This window comes from Helianthus annuus, chromosome 2 (assembly GCF_002127325.2).
Source record: "Helianthus annuus cultivar XRQ/B chromosome 2, HanXRQr2.0-SUNRISE, whole genome shotgun sequence".
In the NCBI taxonomy this organism is placed as follows: Eukaryota; Viridiplantae; Streptophyta; class Magnoliopsida; order Asterales; family Asteraceae; genus Helianthus; species Helianthus annuus.
Window position 1 is genome coordinate 23,132,700 of NC_035434.2, and position 19,449 is coordinate 23,152,148.

Consider the following 19,449-nt stretch of genomic DNA (forward strand, 5'->3'; position numbering starts at 1 on the left):
TTTAAAGATAGATCGTTTTTATTATTTATTATATAAATTTATACTTATACAACCCGTGTCATACACGGGGTTTTAACCTAGTCATATAACATATAATAATAGAATTAATGAAGGATAAAATAGTATTGCATGTAAGTGAATACAATCTACACAATAGTATTTATCATATTAAGATAACATATATGTTTACCGTCTATCAGGTTATATAAAATTTTTGAATCGAACAATTGAGTACGATTTTGACGTACAACAAGCCAAACTAGGTGGGTTAGATGGATTGATCGGTTAATTTTAGTGTTTTGCTAGTTCAATAGTATGGTAGTTGACGTTTTGAACCGATTATAGTACATATACCTAACTATATTATCTCAAAGACAATAAAATGATATATACATATTGAAACACGAACATAGTGACTTGGTTTACACAACTAGTTCTAAGTTTTAAACCGGACAAAACCATTAAATCGGCAACACATCGCTTGGATCTCAAATTGACGAAATCCACCAAGCTGTTTCGGTGAGTATAACTTAATTCAGTCGGTTTATTAAACACCTATGTAAATTTGTTTAGACATAAAGTTTTAAAATATTAAAGATCTCGAGTGAGTTTTTTCAAACTATTAAATAATTTTAGTTAGACCTTTAAAAAAAAGATAATTTAAGTTAGACTATCATATATGATCTATAATTCAATCAATTAATCTTGAAGTGTCCAAAACACCTTAGCATTTATGATTAAATAAAGGTGAAGTATTCAAACGAACAAAGAAAAATTATTGCACCCAAAACGCCACGTAGCTAAACACCTGAAAACGACATCGTATCAACCTTCTACACTCCAAGATCAGTACCCTTTTGTCTTTCTCATTCATACTAAACTCACCTGTTGCAACAAAACAACATAGAACCCCATAAATTAAAATAAAAAATAAAAAAAACCAATCAAATTCAGTCTTCTGCACAAAGATTGTTCATGTTCTTTAAAGCCAAAATATGGAAGAAATTGTAGACATTGAATACAACCTTTCTGCTCACCATTAATTCATGTACTGTCCTCTGAACTTGCAGACAAACAAAAACCCTATTTTTTCAGGTTTTTATTTTATAATATTTTCTTCAAATTTTCAATCTTTATGAATCTTTTTCTTGTGGGTTTATTTTTTATTCATTTTCTGCTCCATAATCTTGGTTTTGGGTCAAGTTCATGTCAATGATATCTTTTTCTTGAAAAAATAAAATTATTTTCTTTATGTTTTTGATCGAGAAATATTTATTTTCTTGAACTTATTATCAGTTCATCACTCACACACACTCTTTTCATTTCAAGATTCACTGTGTGTTTTTTGTTCTTTCAGGGTTTATGAAAATTTTAAGCTTTTTTTTTTTTTTTTTTGGTTTTTATATGATTTTCATGAACACTAAAGATTTGTAATCTGATTTTTTTTTTTTTTTTTGCAGATTTAGGGGTAAAACAGTAATTTCACAGGGATGGCCGGAGGTGGTGGAGGAGCAAAAGCAGATGAACCGGCACCACACCCACCAAAAGATCAGCTTCCAAATGTTTCTTATTGCATTACAAGTCCACCACCATGGCGTTAGTTTCTTTTCTTGTTTTTCTTATTTTATTATTATTATTATTATTATTATTTTTAATCTTTTTTTTTAGTATATTCTGATTTGATTCATGATTCATATAGTTCTGAAAAAGGTGGTTTTATGATTTTTTTTAATAATCTTTATATGGTTCTAAGGATGTTTTTTTTAGGGCACATGGTGTTTGAATATTTAAAGTGAGAGCATTAATTTCAGTATGATTCTTGCAATCTTTATAATTTTTTTTTTTTTATAGTTTTTTTTTTTTTTTGAAAGTTTGCAATCTTTATAAATGGTTCAATGGTTGACATTACTTTTTATTTATTTATTAAATCTTGTATTATTTGTTTTTGGTGTCTTTTGATTCATATAGATTATGTTCTTTCTTTAAAAAAGAATTTATTTTTTGGAACATGAACTAGGTTGTTGTATGTGATTTTCTTCTCTACGACAAATCGGTTACATAAAAGGGGGTGTTTGGATGTGCGTTTTCCGTTTTCATGTTGCTACTAAAACAAATCATAGAAAGAATTATATCAATAATCATGTGTTTAAACTTTATATAGTGATTTTTTGTTTTTTTAAATTAAATCATTTAAATTTTGCATTATATTTTTGCAGCTGAGGCCATACTACTCGGTTTTCAGCATTATATCGTAATGCTCGGTACAACGGTTATCATTCCCACGGCTTTAGTTCCTCAAATGGGAGGTGGAAATGTAAGATATTCAAACGAAATTTCGTAAATTAAATAAAACGAATCTATTTTATTTATTTATTTATTTATTTGTTTATTTATATTTAATGATCTTGTTAGGAGGAAAAAGCTAAAGTGATCCAAACTCTGCTTTTTGTTGCGGGTTTAAACACATTGCTACAAAGTCTTTTCGGAACCAGGTTGCCAGCTGTCATCGGGGGCTCATATACTTTTGTTGCCCCAACAATCTCGATTATATTATCGGGTCGATGGAGCGATCCAGATCCTGTTCAGGTTTGTGAACCAAACCGCTTTGATTCTTCGTCCGAGTGTTTTTAAATCTTTAAAAAATGTCAAAAAAGTTATTGAAAATGAATGATCTCTAAATATCTTACAAATTATTATACTTTTTAACTTTTTATGCATTACTTGTTCAGAAATTCAAGAAAACGATGCGTGCGATCCAGGGTGCGATGATCATTGCGTCAACGCTTCAAATTGTTCTCGGTTTCAGCGGCCTTTGGAGAAATATCGTTAGGTTGGTGTGTGATTAGGGATGCAAGCGAACCGAGCGAACACGAACAAAGTGTTCACAAACTGTTCATGAACACTTACCGAACGAGATTTTATTTTCGTGTCGTTTGTTAAGCAACTGAATGTGTCTGTGCTCGTTTGTTAATTTTAGGCAACAAACGCAAACGAATGTTCATGAACACAAACTAATGTTTATACACTAATACTTATTAAATATATTTTATTTGTCGGAATTTTAAAGCATTTAAATAAAATGTAAAAACCTGAAAACACTAATGAAGTATCGAACATAAACGAACACGTTACCGAATGTTCACAAACATAAATGAACAGACACGGCCTCTGTTCATGTTCGTTCATTTAACTAAACGAACGAAATTTCTTGTTCGTGTTCGTTCATATAATAAACGAATGAACACAAACGAACTTCCGCCGAACGGTTCACGAACTGTTCGCTTCGTTTGCAGCCCTATTTATGATCATTGCTTCCACTCTTCAATGATCTTATCGGTGTCTTTATGTTTTCTCTGCTAATTTGTGTCTATAAATCACATTTTATCTCAATCGCTGTGATAGGTTTTTGAGTCCACTTTCAGCTGTTCCATTGGTTGGTCTGGCGGGTTTCGGGCTGTATGAATTTGGATTCCCGGGGGTGAGAAACATTTTCGGAACAAAATCTTGGAAAATGTTCTTTTAAGGTTGCGTGTACGGGACCGAATCTAAATTTGCTTCGTCTTTCAGGTTGTCAGATGTGTTGAGATCGGGCTGCCTCAGCTCATTTTTCTAGTTATTATCTCCCAGGTAACCTTGATTTGCGATTATTTAGCGTAAATATTAATGGGTTGATTTGGGTTATGTTTTATCTCTAACGGGTCAAATGAAATTGAAAGAATTAGCTAAAAGCGGAATTGAATCCAATGGTTGAAACACACTCAAACCTTTATTTTTCTATAGCAGGTCAAACGGGTCGAAAGGCGCCTATTGTATTTTGAGTAAAGTACACGGATAGTCCCTCTGGTTTTCCAAAATTTTGGATTTGATTCCTAGCTTTCTACAAGTACACATATGGTCCTTGTGGTTTGCACTTTATAACGCATTTAATCCCCAACTTTTGCCAAAAGTACAAGGATGGTCCCTGTGGTTTGTACTTTATAATGCATTTAGATTTGTTGGTTGGGGACTTAATGTGTTACAAAGTGCAAACCACAAGCACCATCTGTGTACTTTTGGAAAGCTAGGGACCAAATCCAAAATTTTGAAAAACCACAGGGACTATCCGTGTAATTTACTCTTGTATTTTAAATTTTTAAAAAATGCATAAAACCTCATTAATTATTTTTATTTATAAATTCTGTTAATTCTTGAAATAATAATTTTATAGCTACACGAGCCACGCTAATTGTTTACAAAATGTTCACAAATTTCAAACGTAACGCGTTTCGGGTCATCCGGACTCTTCTAAAAAACTATTTGACCCGTTACCCAACCCGCCGAATTTTCTACCTCTTAACTCTTAACAATACGGCTTTCTTGGTTATGTGCAGTATCTATCCCATTTCATTCATTCGGGAAAAAATATCTTTGACCGATTTGCTGTTTTGATTTCGGTGGCGATTATCTGGATTTATGCTCACTTACTTACGGTTGGTGGGGCCTACAACCATGCAGCACCAAAGACCCAAACAAGCTGCCGGACTGATCGCGCTGGACTAGTTGACTCTGCTCCTTGGTTAGCTAAACACTTCTTATCAAAAGAAATTGATTTTGTTATAAACAATTCGTGTGTCAAATTTGTTTACGAATATTTTATCGTTTCAATACCGATATAAGAAATCGACCCGTCCAATCCATTTGACCCGTTTCCTTTTAGCTAACTTTTACCCATTGACCCAAACAATCCATTCAAATATCAGTCCGGAATATCGGTTCCGACAAATGTTTGGCCGATATTGACTGTTATTTTGGATGCCTTGGTTGGTGTAGACTCAGAGGAAGATTTCATGGCTTACGAGTTTTGACTTTTGATATTACTATTAATATTATATATAATTTCCGTTTTATATATGTGATATTAAAATTACCGATATCCCACCGCGATAACCTATATGTGAGATATTGGTCAAGGCCATAGTTGTTAATAGCGGCTATAGCGACCGCTATAGCGCGCTATGTAGCCATGCGACGTAGTGTCGCTATATGGGTTATAGCGACAAATAGCGATGATAGCGATTGTTTTTTGTTATGTAAATAGCAATTAGATATAGCTATAAAATAGCTGGATTCATAGGTTTTTGTTAAATATACATGTAAAATAGCATATATACAAGGGTATTTTGATGTAATATACATATAAAAATTTTCAAAGTTCTTTTTCTAGTGTAATCGCTATTTATAAAATAGCCGTCGCTATTCGCTACGTAGCCTATAGGTGCCTTGTCGCTATTTGTCGCAATTCGCTATCGACAACTATGGTCAAGGCCCTTGACCGATATTTGATTTTGGACCGAATTAACTGCATAGTTCACTCTACTCATTCTTTTATTTAATTGTTTTTTTATATATTCTTATAGGATAAGAGTTCCCTATCCCTTCCAATGGGGCCCACCTTCATTCGATGCCGGTGAAGCCTTTGCTATGATGATGACTGCTTTTGTTACCCTTATCGAGGTCTGTTTTTTTTTCTTCTTTTTAATATAAAATAAGGTCATCTTGAACCTGATTATATATCCCACGTGTTTCGATTGTATAATTAGTCAACTGGTGGGTTCATCGCGGTTTCGAGGTATGCAAGTGCCACTCACATGCCTCCGTCTATTCTAAGCCGCGGTATTGGTTGGCAGGTAAATACCTTTCTTTTTTATCTCTATATTTGTTTATATTATTTGAGGTCTAAGATACGAGTTTCTTAATAATTTAGAAATAAGTAAAATGCCATTTTCGTCCCTGAGGTTTGGCCAGTTTTGCGACTTTCATCCCAAGTTTTTTTTTTTTTGCATTTGGATCCAAAAGGTTTGAAATCTTGCCATTTTCATCTGGCTCGTTAACCCCATCCATTTTTCTCCGCTAAGTCAGGGGTATTTCCGTCTTTTTTGCTAACTTAAAGGGCTATTCGATCTTTCTACATTATGTAAAAAGACCGAATACCCCTGAAAAAGATCGAATTGCTCTTTAAGTTAACAAAAAAGACGGAAATACCCCTGACTTAACGGAGAAAAGTTGATGGAGTTAACGAGCTGGATGAAAATGGCAAGATTTCAAACCATTTAGATCCAGATGCGAAAAAACAAACCATTGGACACAAGTCGCAAAACTAGCCAAACCTCAGGGACGAAAATGGCATTTTACTCTTTAGAAAAAAGAGGTAATAAAGATGCGGGTATTGACTTGTGGCAGTTTTGATCCATTTACTTATAAACGGGCCGGTTCACGTTATTTCTATCTGAAACAGGTCTCGTAAAAAAATTAGCTTGAAAAGGAAACGGGTTGACTTTATTTTTGCTTTTCTTTAGCTCCTAAATAGATTCTAACTAACGGGTCTATTTAATTGTCTTAATTTCTAGGGAATTGGCATTTTGTTGTCTGGTGTGTTTGGAACCGTGAATGGATCTTCAGTATCGATGTGAGTTACGATCGCAGGCTTATGAATTTCGGTTTTTGTTGCCTTCAATTGAGATGAACCTATTTCGTGATGTTTTTCGCAGTGAGAATGCTGGTCTTTTGGCACTGACCCGTGTGGGCAGTCGAAGAGTAGTACAAATATCAGCTGGTTTCATGATTTTCTTCTCGATTCTTGGTAAGTTTTAGTACGGGTCGGGTTGACCCGTATTACTTTTTGTCCAGTTTTTTTTTTTTTTTTTTTTTATTTACTACAAATGATTACTTCATCATATGTGATTACCAACACTATATTATTACGATATGAAAAATCCAATTTTTGGAAATAGGCAATTTAGAAGGTTGTATGCTAGCTAAGTATTCTGACCCATTTGACCAGTTACAGATAAAACGCAACCCATTTGACCCGTTAGAGATAAAACACAACCCATTTGTGATTTGACCCATCAGAGATAAAACATAACCTGTTTGACCCGTTAAGAGATAAAAACACAATCCATTTGACCCATTAGAGATAAAACACGACCTGTTTGACCCGTTAAGAGATAAAAACACAACCCGTTTGACCCGTTAGAGATAAAAACACAACCCGTTTGACCCATTATAATATAACACTGCCGGTTTAAACCGTTAGTGAATTGGGCCCGAAGTAGCAACCTCTCGCGTGGATTTAGGTGGCATTCGACACTTCACAAGATAAGTTTAAAAAAGCCAATTGGTCATATGCAGGGAAATTTGGAGCTATCTTTGCATCGATTCCAGCACCCATTGTTGCTGCTTTATATTGCCTTTTCTTTGCTTATGTCGGTAAGCTTAAAGATCCTCAAAACCAACAAAAACGTATCGTTTTCCTTATAAATCTATGTTCTTTTCGTAAAAAACTTTAACGTCTTCTTATATTAACGCAGGGTCGGGTGGTCTGAGCTTCCTGCAATTCTGCAACCTCAACAGTTTCCGAACAAAATTCATTCTAGGATTTTCGTTCTTTCTCGGTTTGTCTGTGCCCCAATACTTCAATGAGTATGAAGCTATTAATGGTTACGGGCCTGTTCATACTTCTGCAAGATGGGTATGCAGAAATAAACTTTTATTTCTTAGATATCACTAAATATTTCTAAATATATTGATTTTGAAGTTCTAAATGTTGAATATAAAAAGTAGAAGGTTTGACCTTCAAAGTCAAATTTCAGTTGACTTTTGAGGTTGAACATATTGATTTTGACGATACAGACTGATGCGTTCTTTTATATCATAAAAAATTATTTAACAACTGATTAGAATCTATAACTACGGATCAAAATTGAAAGATATTGATTTTATATTTAGTTTGTAACAAATTCATAGCAATCTACAATTCAAAGATGTGAGGTTTGACCTTCAAAAGTCAAATTACAGCTGATTTTATATGTTCATGACCCGTTGTTGACTTTTAAGCTCTAACATATTGATTTTGAAGTAAAAAGTTGACGGGTTTCTTCAAATTTTGAAAAAAAAAATGTTTGATAACCGGATTCGTACTTACGACAGATTGAAACATAGAAGGTTTGACCTTCAAAAAGTCAAACTGGACCTATTTCACCATAAATGATGAACCTTTTTTATGTGAATTTGTAGTTCAACAACATGGTCAATGTTCCATTCTCTTCTGAACCATTTGTGGCTGGCATTTTGGCTTACGTTTTGGACACCACGCTTCCCAAAAAAGACGGTTCGATAAGGAAAGATCGCGGCAAACATTGGTGGGATAAATTTCAATCTTTTAAAACCGATGCAAGAAGTGAAGAATTCTATTCATTGCCATTCAATCTCAACAAACACTTCCCGTCTGTTTGAAGTAAAAAAGTCAACCGTATTCTCTCTTATAAGGTACTTCATTAATGTTATGTTAATTTATAAACAAACTAATTATAAGCTAATTTAGTACAAGTTTAATCCGATCCGTGAATGAGAATGGTTCTTCGAAACATTCGTTAACTAGGTTTGGCTTTTTTGTTACTGTAAATTTGTTGATGTTAAAGGGATATGATTAAATCTCTGTTGAGACTTTTGTTGATGGGTTATCAATTTGATTCTTGGATGCTTTTATACGGGTCAAAACGGGTAGACTGGGCTGACCCAAGACACATTGTTCATATCTTTTAATCAAGGTTGGAGAACTCGTTAGTCGTTGGTCGGCCGGTGAGATGGGGACTAGCGACTACTCGAGATTGCTTGGTATTAATCGGATTGGGTTTTTTTATATGTAACTTTCAGTTTTATGTATACATATACACATTTTTATAGGTAATTATTTTAAGTAGCTAGATTTTAACTCTTACTCAACTCATTTTTTAAGTATACAAGATTAATTGTTGGAATTCACATGGTTTGGTTGAAAGCTTGCCAGAATTTAGGGGTTTTGGCCGGAATATACAAGTTTTTTTGACGGAATCTGGCCGGAATCGCCGAGTTTTAGCTGGCCGACTAGGTCCGACTAGCAATTAATGGACTGATTAATGAAAAATTACTCAGTTATTGGCTGACTAGCAATTAATCGCCGCCTAATCGCGATTTTTACAACACTGCTTTTAATCACATCTAGTGAGATACATAATTGCGACGTTATTTTAAAATAAAAAATAATTTAGTTAGGATATTTTATGTATTAAAAATATTATATCGGGTGACTCTTTTATTTGAACGGCAATTTTTTTTTACACCTGAATATCACGTAACCTTTCACTTGCAAGGATTTTATTCAGGCGACTCAACCTTCTCTTTTTAATTTACTTGTTTGACCAAATAGATATAAAAGCTAACCCAAATCGACCCATTTATAATGGTCGTCTTGAGATTAAGATCTCTGTTTTTAAATAATTTATATATAAATTTATTAGAAAAAAAAACTCCCCAATAACATTTTTAAACTCATTAACCTTTCTAAAAACGTAACCAATTAAATAACCTTTTTAGTTTTGGCCCATCTAAACTCATTTGCATTTAATCCAATTTATCTAGTAGCAGGGCCGACCTTGGTCGGGGCCCAAAACTTTTTTTTTACACTGTATAAAATTATTTATTTTAAAACAAAAATATGTGAAGTTTAAAACCCAATAACAATTTTAAACACATTAACCTATCTAAAATCCTAATCCAATTAAATATACCACATAACCTTTTTGGTTTTAGCCCATCTAGACTCATTTGTCACTTAACCCAATTAATCTAATTAAAAATTTAAATCATATTAAATCAGTTCGTCGCTCTTTCGAGTGTCGATTAGGGCAATCGGGAGATCAGGCCAGTAGGGCAACGAGATTATGAAGAGTTGATCAACAACTTTACTTCCAAAAATGCTAAGAGAGCCTCAAGATTCGTTGAACTATTTTAAAATAGATCGTTTTGCTACAATAATTTTCTTTTGTATCACAATTAACTTTGAAAAGTTTTTATACGTAAGTTTATATTTTCGGGGTTCGTTTTTTCTAGTCACATAGGGCATTTGAATTCTCAGATACAACCCTGGCCAGTAGGAGCTGGATTTGAACCCGTGACGTATGCTAGAGGGACTCAATTATTTATTTGTATGTTGGTCAAGCTTTTGACATCCACTTCATTATTATGTTATAACATTATTGCATGCTAGATTGGCGACTTTTAGCTCCTTTTGGTGAGAAATATTTTAGAAGAAAAGTGGGCTTTTTTGTTGAGATTGAGGGAGCATAGCTACGTAGCATGCATGAACATCTTAGAAGTGTACTCAATAACTCACTAAACTAACATTAAGTCCAGCAGAAAGTGTCACATAATTAGCAGCAAAGTCTATAAAAAGATGAAAAGGTGGAGGTGCAATTGGAATTTTGAGCTGGGCTTTTTATTATTTAAACATAAAAGTGTTCATTAATTCGTATCATTTCCCTAGTGGGCCTTTTCCCAACCCCCACCCACATATTTTCCTTTATTTATATTTTAAAGTTAAATGTCATTTTAGTCCTTGTGGTTTTAGTCATTTTTTCAGTTTAGTCCAAAGGTTACATTTTTCACCTGTGGGTCCAAAAATGTTTCACCGTTGCCATTTTTGTCCACTCGGGTAACTTTATTCATTTTTTCTGTTAACGAGAAGGGCAATTCGATCATTTTATATGGCCGAATTGCCCTTCTAGTTAACAGAATTACATATAGAATGACCGAATTGTCCTTCTCGTTAACATAAAAAATGGATGAAGTTAACCCAGTGGCTAAAATGGCAACGGTGAAACCTCTTTGAACCCACAGGCAAAAAATGAAACCTTTGGAATAAACTGACAAAATGGCCAAACCACAGGGACTGAAATGGCATTTAACTCATTCTATATTTTATATAAAGTCTTTACTATTAGTGATTCTTGATATTATTTAAAGACAAGAAGTTCAGTTTAAAGGATAGTTGTTGGGTTTATAAGTAAACTCAAATATTATCTACGTATTTTGAGCGTATACAGTTAAATGTGCTTGGATGAGTAAACTCACATAGCGAAACATATTGATTGTTACGAGAGGTTAGACGACGCAAAAGTTTTGGGTTTAATTTGATAAGATTGAGATGGTGCTAGTCAACATTTGCTTAATACTACCTTGAATATGTGTAGGTGTAAATGTTGGATCAATGATCACATAAAGTTCGGTAGATGTGCTTTTCATGGACCATACTATTACATCACTCATTATGACCTTATAGACTAGATTTCCTTTGATAAAAAGGAATGATCAAATTAAAGGATGGACCCATTTAAAATATATTGAAAGGAACCCATCATTTTCCATTGTTGTCGAGAATATTATGTGGTTGTGCCTTATCGTTTTGAGTAAAGAACAAGTTGCAACCATCGGTTCAAACACGCGTGTGCAATTGACGCGAAATTGGCTTAGACCAAGCGTAGTCGTGCGTTTAGCGGGTATTTTTTTTTTGCCAAAAACGCCAAACAACGCCCATATACGGCCCCTAGGGGCGTTTTTTTCCAAGAAAATGCTTGAGGCGTTCTTTATTCCACGCCTGGCTGATTTTGTTTTGGCCAATCACCATAAATCTTCCTTTTGTTTGTCCAATAAGATTTTTGGTGGTTATTTTTATTTAATTTTATTACAACTCTTCTAAAATAATGCCCCACATCCCCACTACACCGATTTTAGAAAACGCCCTATAATGCCCCATTGCTGACTAGGATGCCACATGACGCAAAACGCCAAGGGTAAGAGCATTACCACTACACATGGTCTTTAGACCCGATCTGCTGCAAGTGAGTTGGAAGTTCTTGTATGAAACATAGGTTATCAAATGTGAAAGAGTGACATATAGAATTCTCGCACTAGCAAAACATAGAGATTGATTGAAGTTATAATGTGTGCATTAAAATAATCAAATCATATACTACGTATAGAATATTTAATAAAACATCTTTATTTTCTAATTTCTATCATACTACAGAATATTTAATAAAATATTTTTATTTTCTAATTTCTCATATTTTGTGTTGAAATGTTATTTACTATATTTTTATTTCCAATTTATATATATTTGAAGGGGTATGGTCCCAAATCTCGCGTCAGCATCGACCGCGAGTGATCATTACCCTTATCAAAAACCCCACTAGCTAACAACCTACCTGTGTTCGTGCGGGAACGCGCCGACACAGTGGTTGAATCCAATCTACCCAATGACGGAGGAGGACTTACCTGGAATATGAGAACGGTATAGTGATGCGGCTTAGTACCGCATCTGGTGTATGAAAACGGAAGCGTTCACAGCGATGCGGCCTAGCACCGCATCCAGTGAACAGTTCTATCAATAATAGAGAGCTGGATAACAGCAACAGTCACCATGGACGACGATGCGGCTTGGCACCACATCTCGCGTATTTCTTGATCAAAGAGTGAGACGCCGGAACGTCTACAGTTACCGCAAACAGCGATGCGGCCCGCACCGCATCCTGTGCACTCAGCAAGTGGGACTGACACCACAGAGCAAGTAGCACCAATGGCAGCCGCCTGTCAGGTCTACATAAGCGACAGACTGACGTGGCGTCACCTCCACGGCCGACATGCCTGACACACCTGCAAAGGTGCAGCATGCCGTCAGTCTATCCATCCACCTCCTCCTTCATGTCACACCCTGTCTTTGCGGAAGCGTGGGTTAATTGGTGTGACTTCTTAATACCATAGCAACAATCATAACAATGCTATATGATAAAAACATGTGATGTTCATCCAATAATAAAGTTTAGAAAATCCCATTTTCAACAATCACAAAATGAGTTACAAACCTTGACTTGATTTAAATGAGTTCATAAAACTTATCAAAAGACTTTAAAACAATACTAGGTTTAGGGATATGTAACCCGTCCAGGAAGAGGTTACACCTTCTAAACCCTGGATGACTTCTTTAATCAAACGCAGCTTGAAAATACGTGCATACCGTGCCAGATCCCTTAGTTTCCTGAAATACATGTAGTTTGAAAAGTCAACATAAAGTTGAGCGAGTTCATGTGTAGTGAGTATGTAAAACCTTTGTAAGTATAAAAATCCTGGTATGTAGCAAATAAGGAAAAAGAGATCACCAATGGTTTGCAAGGCCATTGATATGTGTGACGTGTAGTAGGAAGACTCAAACCTAGCAGATTTCGCGATGGGTACAAAGTCACCACCTGGTCCATTAAGCGGGCTCAGGGGTTGGGCTCGCTACACCCAGATAGATCTACCGCTACTGTCCCTCGGTCCTACAATGAGGATTAATGGCCTCAAGTTGCGCCTACCCACTCACATGATCTAAGTAATAACCCTCCTTACGCTAACCATACCATGTAAAAAGTACTTGCAATCATAGTAACATGTATTTCACCCCCGCGGTTTAGAAAACTGAAAACAGTTAAGAGAAAAGGGGGACATGAACTCACCGAAGTGCGTCTCTAAAAAGTATCTCCCTGTCAACCTGCTGTGCGACGACCTACACGTCCTAACTTCTATTAGACGGACGGCCGTGCCTTAGCTTAAGGTTTAAGTTTTTGGGAAATAGTTAGACAACTATTTCGTGTTTGCACTTCGTATTTAAGTATTAATTATATTCCTTCCCAAGGATGGGGGCTTTAATACACGTGCGTTCGTATAACTTCGAAATATATTATTAAGTCTCACTTAATACAATATATTTTATTTCGTTTATCTAAAATATTCTACTTCCAAAATATAAATATTTTTCCCAAAAATATTATATTTTATTCCATATAATCTTCCAAAATAATATCCTTGTCAAAATACACATTCACTAGTATTTTCCGAAAATGTGTAAGTTATGGTAAAAGATCGGATGGTATTAATAATACCGTTGTAACTTAATATTTATTGTGATGGCGTTCGTATTATCTTGGAACGTTAATATTTGGTAATATTATTTTTATCCTAAAAATAATATTTGTATAGTTCACAAAATAATCATAAAAATCTCACAAGTGTTGTTATGAAATATATATATATATATATCAAATATATATTTATCAAGTTTTATTTTGTGAAAATCCCACCTCCGACACTTAGAAATGTTGTAAATAAAATCGTGGCCAAATTTACATTTTTGAAATCAAGTTAGAAATATATTTATAACACTTGTGATGAAAATATTTCCAAGGGTTAGGTTTTTGGAAAAATTTCGCCAGAGTTTTCCCTGTAACTGGAGGTGACCACGCTTTCAAGCGTATCATTTTCTTTTAAAATTCAAATCAACAATGTTCCCAACATTAACAAACAATATTCAAACCATCAAACTAGTCAAAATAGATATAAATCGCAAAAATACATGAACTTGTGGTTTATCTAAAATATTTAGTAATTTCCCCATATTTTTAGTGGATCTTTGTATAAATCAATCCGGTTTCTTGAAAGTCTCGTTTTTAAAGAAGTTACATCTTTACAACTTCTTGTCAACATTTACAAAAATAGTTCTTTTGTCAAAACTTTGTGTTACACAAGTGTCTACACACTTGTATGTTTACAAAAATCACTCTTGTTCATGTAAAACTCGGTTTTAGAAAACATGATTTCTTTGACGCTTGGTCCTTTGAAAATACCACTTGTAGATCCGTAGATCTACTAGTTTACAAGTCTATTTCATAAGAAAGATTGTTTTACACAAGTTCATGCTCAATGTGTAGTAGTGTTCATCATTTAACCCCTTTTACACTTAAACATACTCTAGGTCATGTTTCATGGACATGACTTAGCCGGGTTAGATGACGATCCGAGCTACTACAATCATAGATCAACACTAAATAATCAAAGTAAAACAAGTCTTACAAGTTTTACACAACTTCATAGCTTTTATCCAACATGTTTAACATTTTAGTAAACTTTTAGTATGTCATCTTGTATGTTCATGATTTTTAACCGACAAAGTTCATTTTAACCACTTTAGAATAGACCAAGAAGGCGTTTAGAGTCACTTACTACTAGCTCAAGGCTAGGGAAGAAACTAGTCGAAAAACGAGTGGATAAAAGCAATGTAGCGAGGTCCTTGGTTCCTAGGTTCCCAAAGGTCCTAGACATAAATTTTCTAGATTCTCATTTCGTATCCTGTGTAGATCTGGTTTGTACATTGTAGGAACGCCATTTTGCCCATGTCTAAAAACAAGTCATTGTTCCACAATTTCGCCCTGGGGTATACTTCCTCCCTGAATTCCGACGCTCGATTGTCGACCAGTCGTGTAGTAGTAGTTGGGTCCTCACGCTCAGTTATGTAAGGAGAGCCACCGACTCTGGTTGACCAGCTCGTCTGACTCCCGGTCATTTGAAAGTTATTCGTCCTTTCTTTTGGCGAGCAGAACTGAGGTTATCCCAAAACAAAAGTTTTGGTCTGTTATCTTCCTTCTCTATCAACCACTGAGGTTGCACTGTCAATCCTTGCATCTCCGAAGGTGTAAGTCGCTCGAGGTGCTTTGGCTACAGGCGCGAGGCCTGGAATCAGATTGATGCAAAAATTCGACTTGTCGTCGAGGAGATTACTCTGGCAACTCTTCACGGAAGACTTCAGGGTATACTCCGATCACGGGAGTATCGTTAAGTTTTAGTTCTTCGGCTCCCTTGAGTCGACATCTTCCTAGAAGAAGGTCGGTTAGGTCAGGTCTCGTGAAGGACGCGAGCACATTAGTTTCTATTCAAGGATAAGACCTCCTAGGTGTATTACATATACGTACATACGCAGTCGTTATACATTCAGTCACATATTATCTCATGTATTGCACATCTCGTAAATAGGAATGTAGCAAGTAAGCATGTAGCATTATAGTTATCGCGCAAATAGCGTGCTTAGTGGGGACATAGCGACGGAGTTTTTCGTTAGTCATTAGTCATAAGTATTGCCGCGTGTTTAAAGATGATCGGCTTTTTTATCCTCCGGCCACAATCATAGTGTCTTACAAAATGCATCATAGTAGAAGGGACACAGGGTCACCCTACCCTTGTCCAGCAAGTATATTAGTGCATCAAAATTACGTAGTCAGAAATGGTACTCAAAAGTTTCCGAAATCCCGGCTTATCATTAGCGTCTTTACCCAAGCGTAATGCATTCCGCATAATCCAGAAATCAACTATACTGGTTACTGAGGTGGAGGAGGAAAGAAAAGTAAACTGTCGACGTGTGTGAATTCCTCCTCGAGCTAGGATATACGTTGAAGTAACTAGCTGATCTTTTGCTTGATAGTAAAGAAACGAGCATCAGCATCCTGGGAGCGATGTAATAGTAACGGTCAAGTGCGCAAAAGGGATCTTGAGGTATGTGGCGGATCAATGCACGCTGGCGAACGACAGAGTGGAGGACTTGGTGTTTCACATAAACTTTTTAGACAATATGCTGTCTTGTGATGTAGACACTTAACTCCTGTTTTCGGTTATGTCATGTTTTGTATCTGAAGTTGCCGATCGTGGTGTCAGCTCAAGCCCCAACATTCTGCGGCTCATATCCTTAAACAGTAGTTGATGTTATAGGAGCACTCATCCTGTGTACAGCCTCCATAGTGAGAGGGATGGCAGGGGTCTAAAGTCAGTATGGCGTGTTTTAAGATCCATTAAAGTGGCTCGTCCGGCGTTGTAGCGGAGAATGTGGCAAATGGTGCAACCTGTGCAGTTGGGAAAATGTTGTTGTAGCGGATGAATCGTTATGCGGGTGCTGGCCTGAAGTACTTTCCCGGGGTGCGGTTATATTATGAAAGAAAGCTATAGGCACCTTGACGCAATGGAAGTCGGTCTTCATAGGGGAAAGGAGTAGTGTCGTTGGTTGCGGGTGCAGAAACAAACGTTTCAACCAGTAAGGAAATTGTCAGTTGCTGGTGCTAGGTTAGATAGCAGGGGTGCAATGTCTGGTCGGTCTAAAAAAAAACCGGATCGTGACCACGTAAAGGTGTAGGTTCGGCAGACATAGCATCAAGCTGACCCAAAAGGTGTAGAAGCTAGCTCAAGAGCAGGCTCTTAGTTGTGTAACGGTGTGGTGTCTCGAGCAGGTGATAGAGCAGCAGCCATGTCATCGTTGCCTTAGTAGTAGTGTGCTGTATTTCAGCTGTTTGTAAGGTTGCAGGTATCACAGACACAAAGGAGTCTGAATGCATGCTAGAATCAGAGGATGGCTTGTTGACAGGGGCCTTAAGAAGTGAAGTTAGTGACGATGTTCTCGTCTGATTTTCTATCGTTATGGGCGTCGGCAGAAGGACCATCGATGAGCATGCCAACGTAGTCATATAATGGTTGTCGAGTAGCCAACCTTCAGTAGACATGTCCGCAGGAAACAGGGGTGCATCGATAGGAACTGAAGCAGGTGCTACAGGTACCCCAAAAGGCGGGTAGTCATCATCATCATCTATCCACCCATTTCGGGTGTGCGCGTATCAAGGGTCAACATGGGTCGCAAAGAGTGCATGATCGGGCTCTATAGGCACAGGATCAGGAAGAGGGGCAACAACAACAGGATCAGCGGGTATATTAGCAACAACGTGATCATCCTCCAACAGTGGAGCAACAATAGGATGATCATTGACAGGTAAATCGGCAATCCGAGGATCAACAGGGTCCTCCATGGGCTGATCTAGGTGTATAAACTCAATGTCCTGGTCTGGATCGAAACCAAGTGGGAAGACGGGGCCTGTATCATGCGAATAGTGCTGCGCGCCCTGCGCGTGGGATGGTGCAGATGTCTCAGACTCAAAGGAATCTGGGACAGGTGAATGGATGGGTGCCTCCTCCGCAGGAGCATCAGCAAGAAGTAAGAGATCACCGGCAGCAATGTGGGCCTCACCCTCAAAATCGTCCTCTGGTGGGTCCTCATCAAGCAAGTCGACGTCGTCATCAGCGACTACGTCAAGGGGGATGTCATCAATAGGGTACGCGGCAAGGGGTACAGGGGCAGGGATCACCGCGAGCGGCAAATCCCTAGCGATAGGGCCATCAGCAGGCTCCGCAACAACATCGGGCAGCGCAAATGACTGGAAATCATCGTCGTCCGTGCTGGTAGTATCTGAAGTATGCACCTCGTGCTCTGATGACACTATGTCGTCCGATACTATGGGTACAGGGTCCGTGACGTCCGACTCTCCGGTGCCGGATGAAGACTTATCGTCCGTGACGCAAACACACGTATGCACAAATAATCAATCATATAGTCAAATAAGCACATTAGCCACCAATAAGCAATCAAATAGTTCTACTAGTCCCACTAGCCTCCCAGCCTCCCAGACTGATCTTCCTAGTCCCACTAGCCTCCCAGCCTCCCAGACTGCTCTTCCTAGTCCCACTAGCCTCCCAGCCTCCCAAACTGCTCTTCCTAGTCCCACTAACCTCCCAGCCTCCCAGACTGCTCTTCCTAGTCCCACTAGCCTTCCAGCCTCCCAGACTGCTCTTCCTAGTCCCACTAGCCTTCCAGCCTCCCAGACTACTCTTCCTAGTCCCACTAGCCTTCCAGCCTCCCAGACTGCTCTTCCTAGTCCCACTAGCCTTCCAGCCTCCAGACTGCTCTTCCTAGTCCCACTAGACAACTACCTCAGCCTCCCAGACCGAGCCTCAGCCTCCCAGACTGAGCCATAACTAATAAATAAAATGTGCTCAACTTTTGTTTGTAAAAATGTTTTGGATCTGGACTTAAGTGGTATGCAGTGTAAAAATGTTTTCGTGAGAGCCCTGATGATCATAGTCTAGACTCGAGAAAGAATCCTAGTTCGCAATGATCGAGGCTCTGATACCAAGCTGTCACACCCTGGCTTTGCGGAAGCGTGGGTTAATTGGTGTGACTTCTTAATACCATAGCAACAATCATAACAATTCTATATGATAAAAACATGTGATGTTCATCCAATAATAAAGTTTAGAAAATCCCATTTTCAACAATCACAAAATGAGTTACAAACCTTGACTTGATTTAAATGAGTTCATAAAACTTATCAAAAGACTTTAAAACAATACTAGGTTTAGGGATATGTAACCCGTCCAGGAAGAGGTTACACCTTCTAAACCCTGGATGACTTCTTTATTCAAATGCAGCTTGAAAATACGTGCATACCGTGCCAGATCCGTTAGTTCATGAAATACATGTAGTTTGAAAAGTCAACATAAAGTTGAGCGAGTTCATGTGTAGTGAGTATGTAAAACCTTTGTAAGTATAAAAATCCTGGTATGTAGCAAATAAGGAAAAAGAGATCACCAATGGTTTGCAAGGCCATTGATATGTGTGACGTGTAGTAGGAAGACTCAAACCTAGCAGATTTCACGATGGGTACAAAGTCACCACCTGGTCCATTAAGCGGGCTCAGGGGTTGGGCTCGCTACACCCAGATAGATCTACCGCTACTGTCCCTCGGTCCTACAATGAGGATTAATGGCCTCAAGTTGCGCCTACCCACTCACATGATCTAAGTAATAACCCTCCTTACGCTAACCATACCATGTAAAAAGTACTTGTAATCATAGTAACATGTATTTTACCCCCGCAGTTTAGAAAACTGAAAACAGTTAAGAGAAAAGGGG

At 37.3% G+C, this 19,449-nt stretch overlaps 1 protein-coding gene across 2 annotated transcripts; it reads left to right on the plus strand.

Moving 5' to 3' along the window:
• Positions 1-892: 892 nt before the first annotated feature.
• LOC110912495 (nucleobase-ascorbate transporter 6) lies at positions 893-8,538 on the plus strand. 2 transcript variants are annotated; one of them, XM_022157236.2, is made up of 15 exons: positions 893-1,048; positions 1,461-1,596; positions 2,217-2,314; positions 2,413-2,586; positions 2,730-2,830; positions 3,403-3,478; positions 3,568-3,627; positions 4,371-4,555; positions 5,397-5,493; positions 5,580-5,666; positions 6,387-6,445; positions 6,528-6,619; positions 7,171-7,248; positions 7,350-7,510; positions 8,056-8,538. In XM_022157236.2, exons 2-15 carry the CDS (start codon positions 1,491-1,493, stop codon positions 8,272-8,274), a joined length of 1,593 nt encoding a protein of 530 aa, XP_022012928.1. In that variant the 5' UTR covers positions 893-1,048; positions 1,461-1,490; the 3' UTR covers positions 8,275-8,538. The 2 variants fall into 2 exon arrangements, with proteins under 2 accessions (XP_022012928.1, XP_022012936.1); XM_022157244.2 differs by lacking the exon at positions 893-1,048 and adding an exon at positions 1,072-1,095.
• Positions 8,539-19,449: the final 10,911 nt, after the last annotated feature.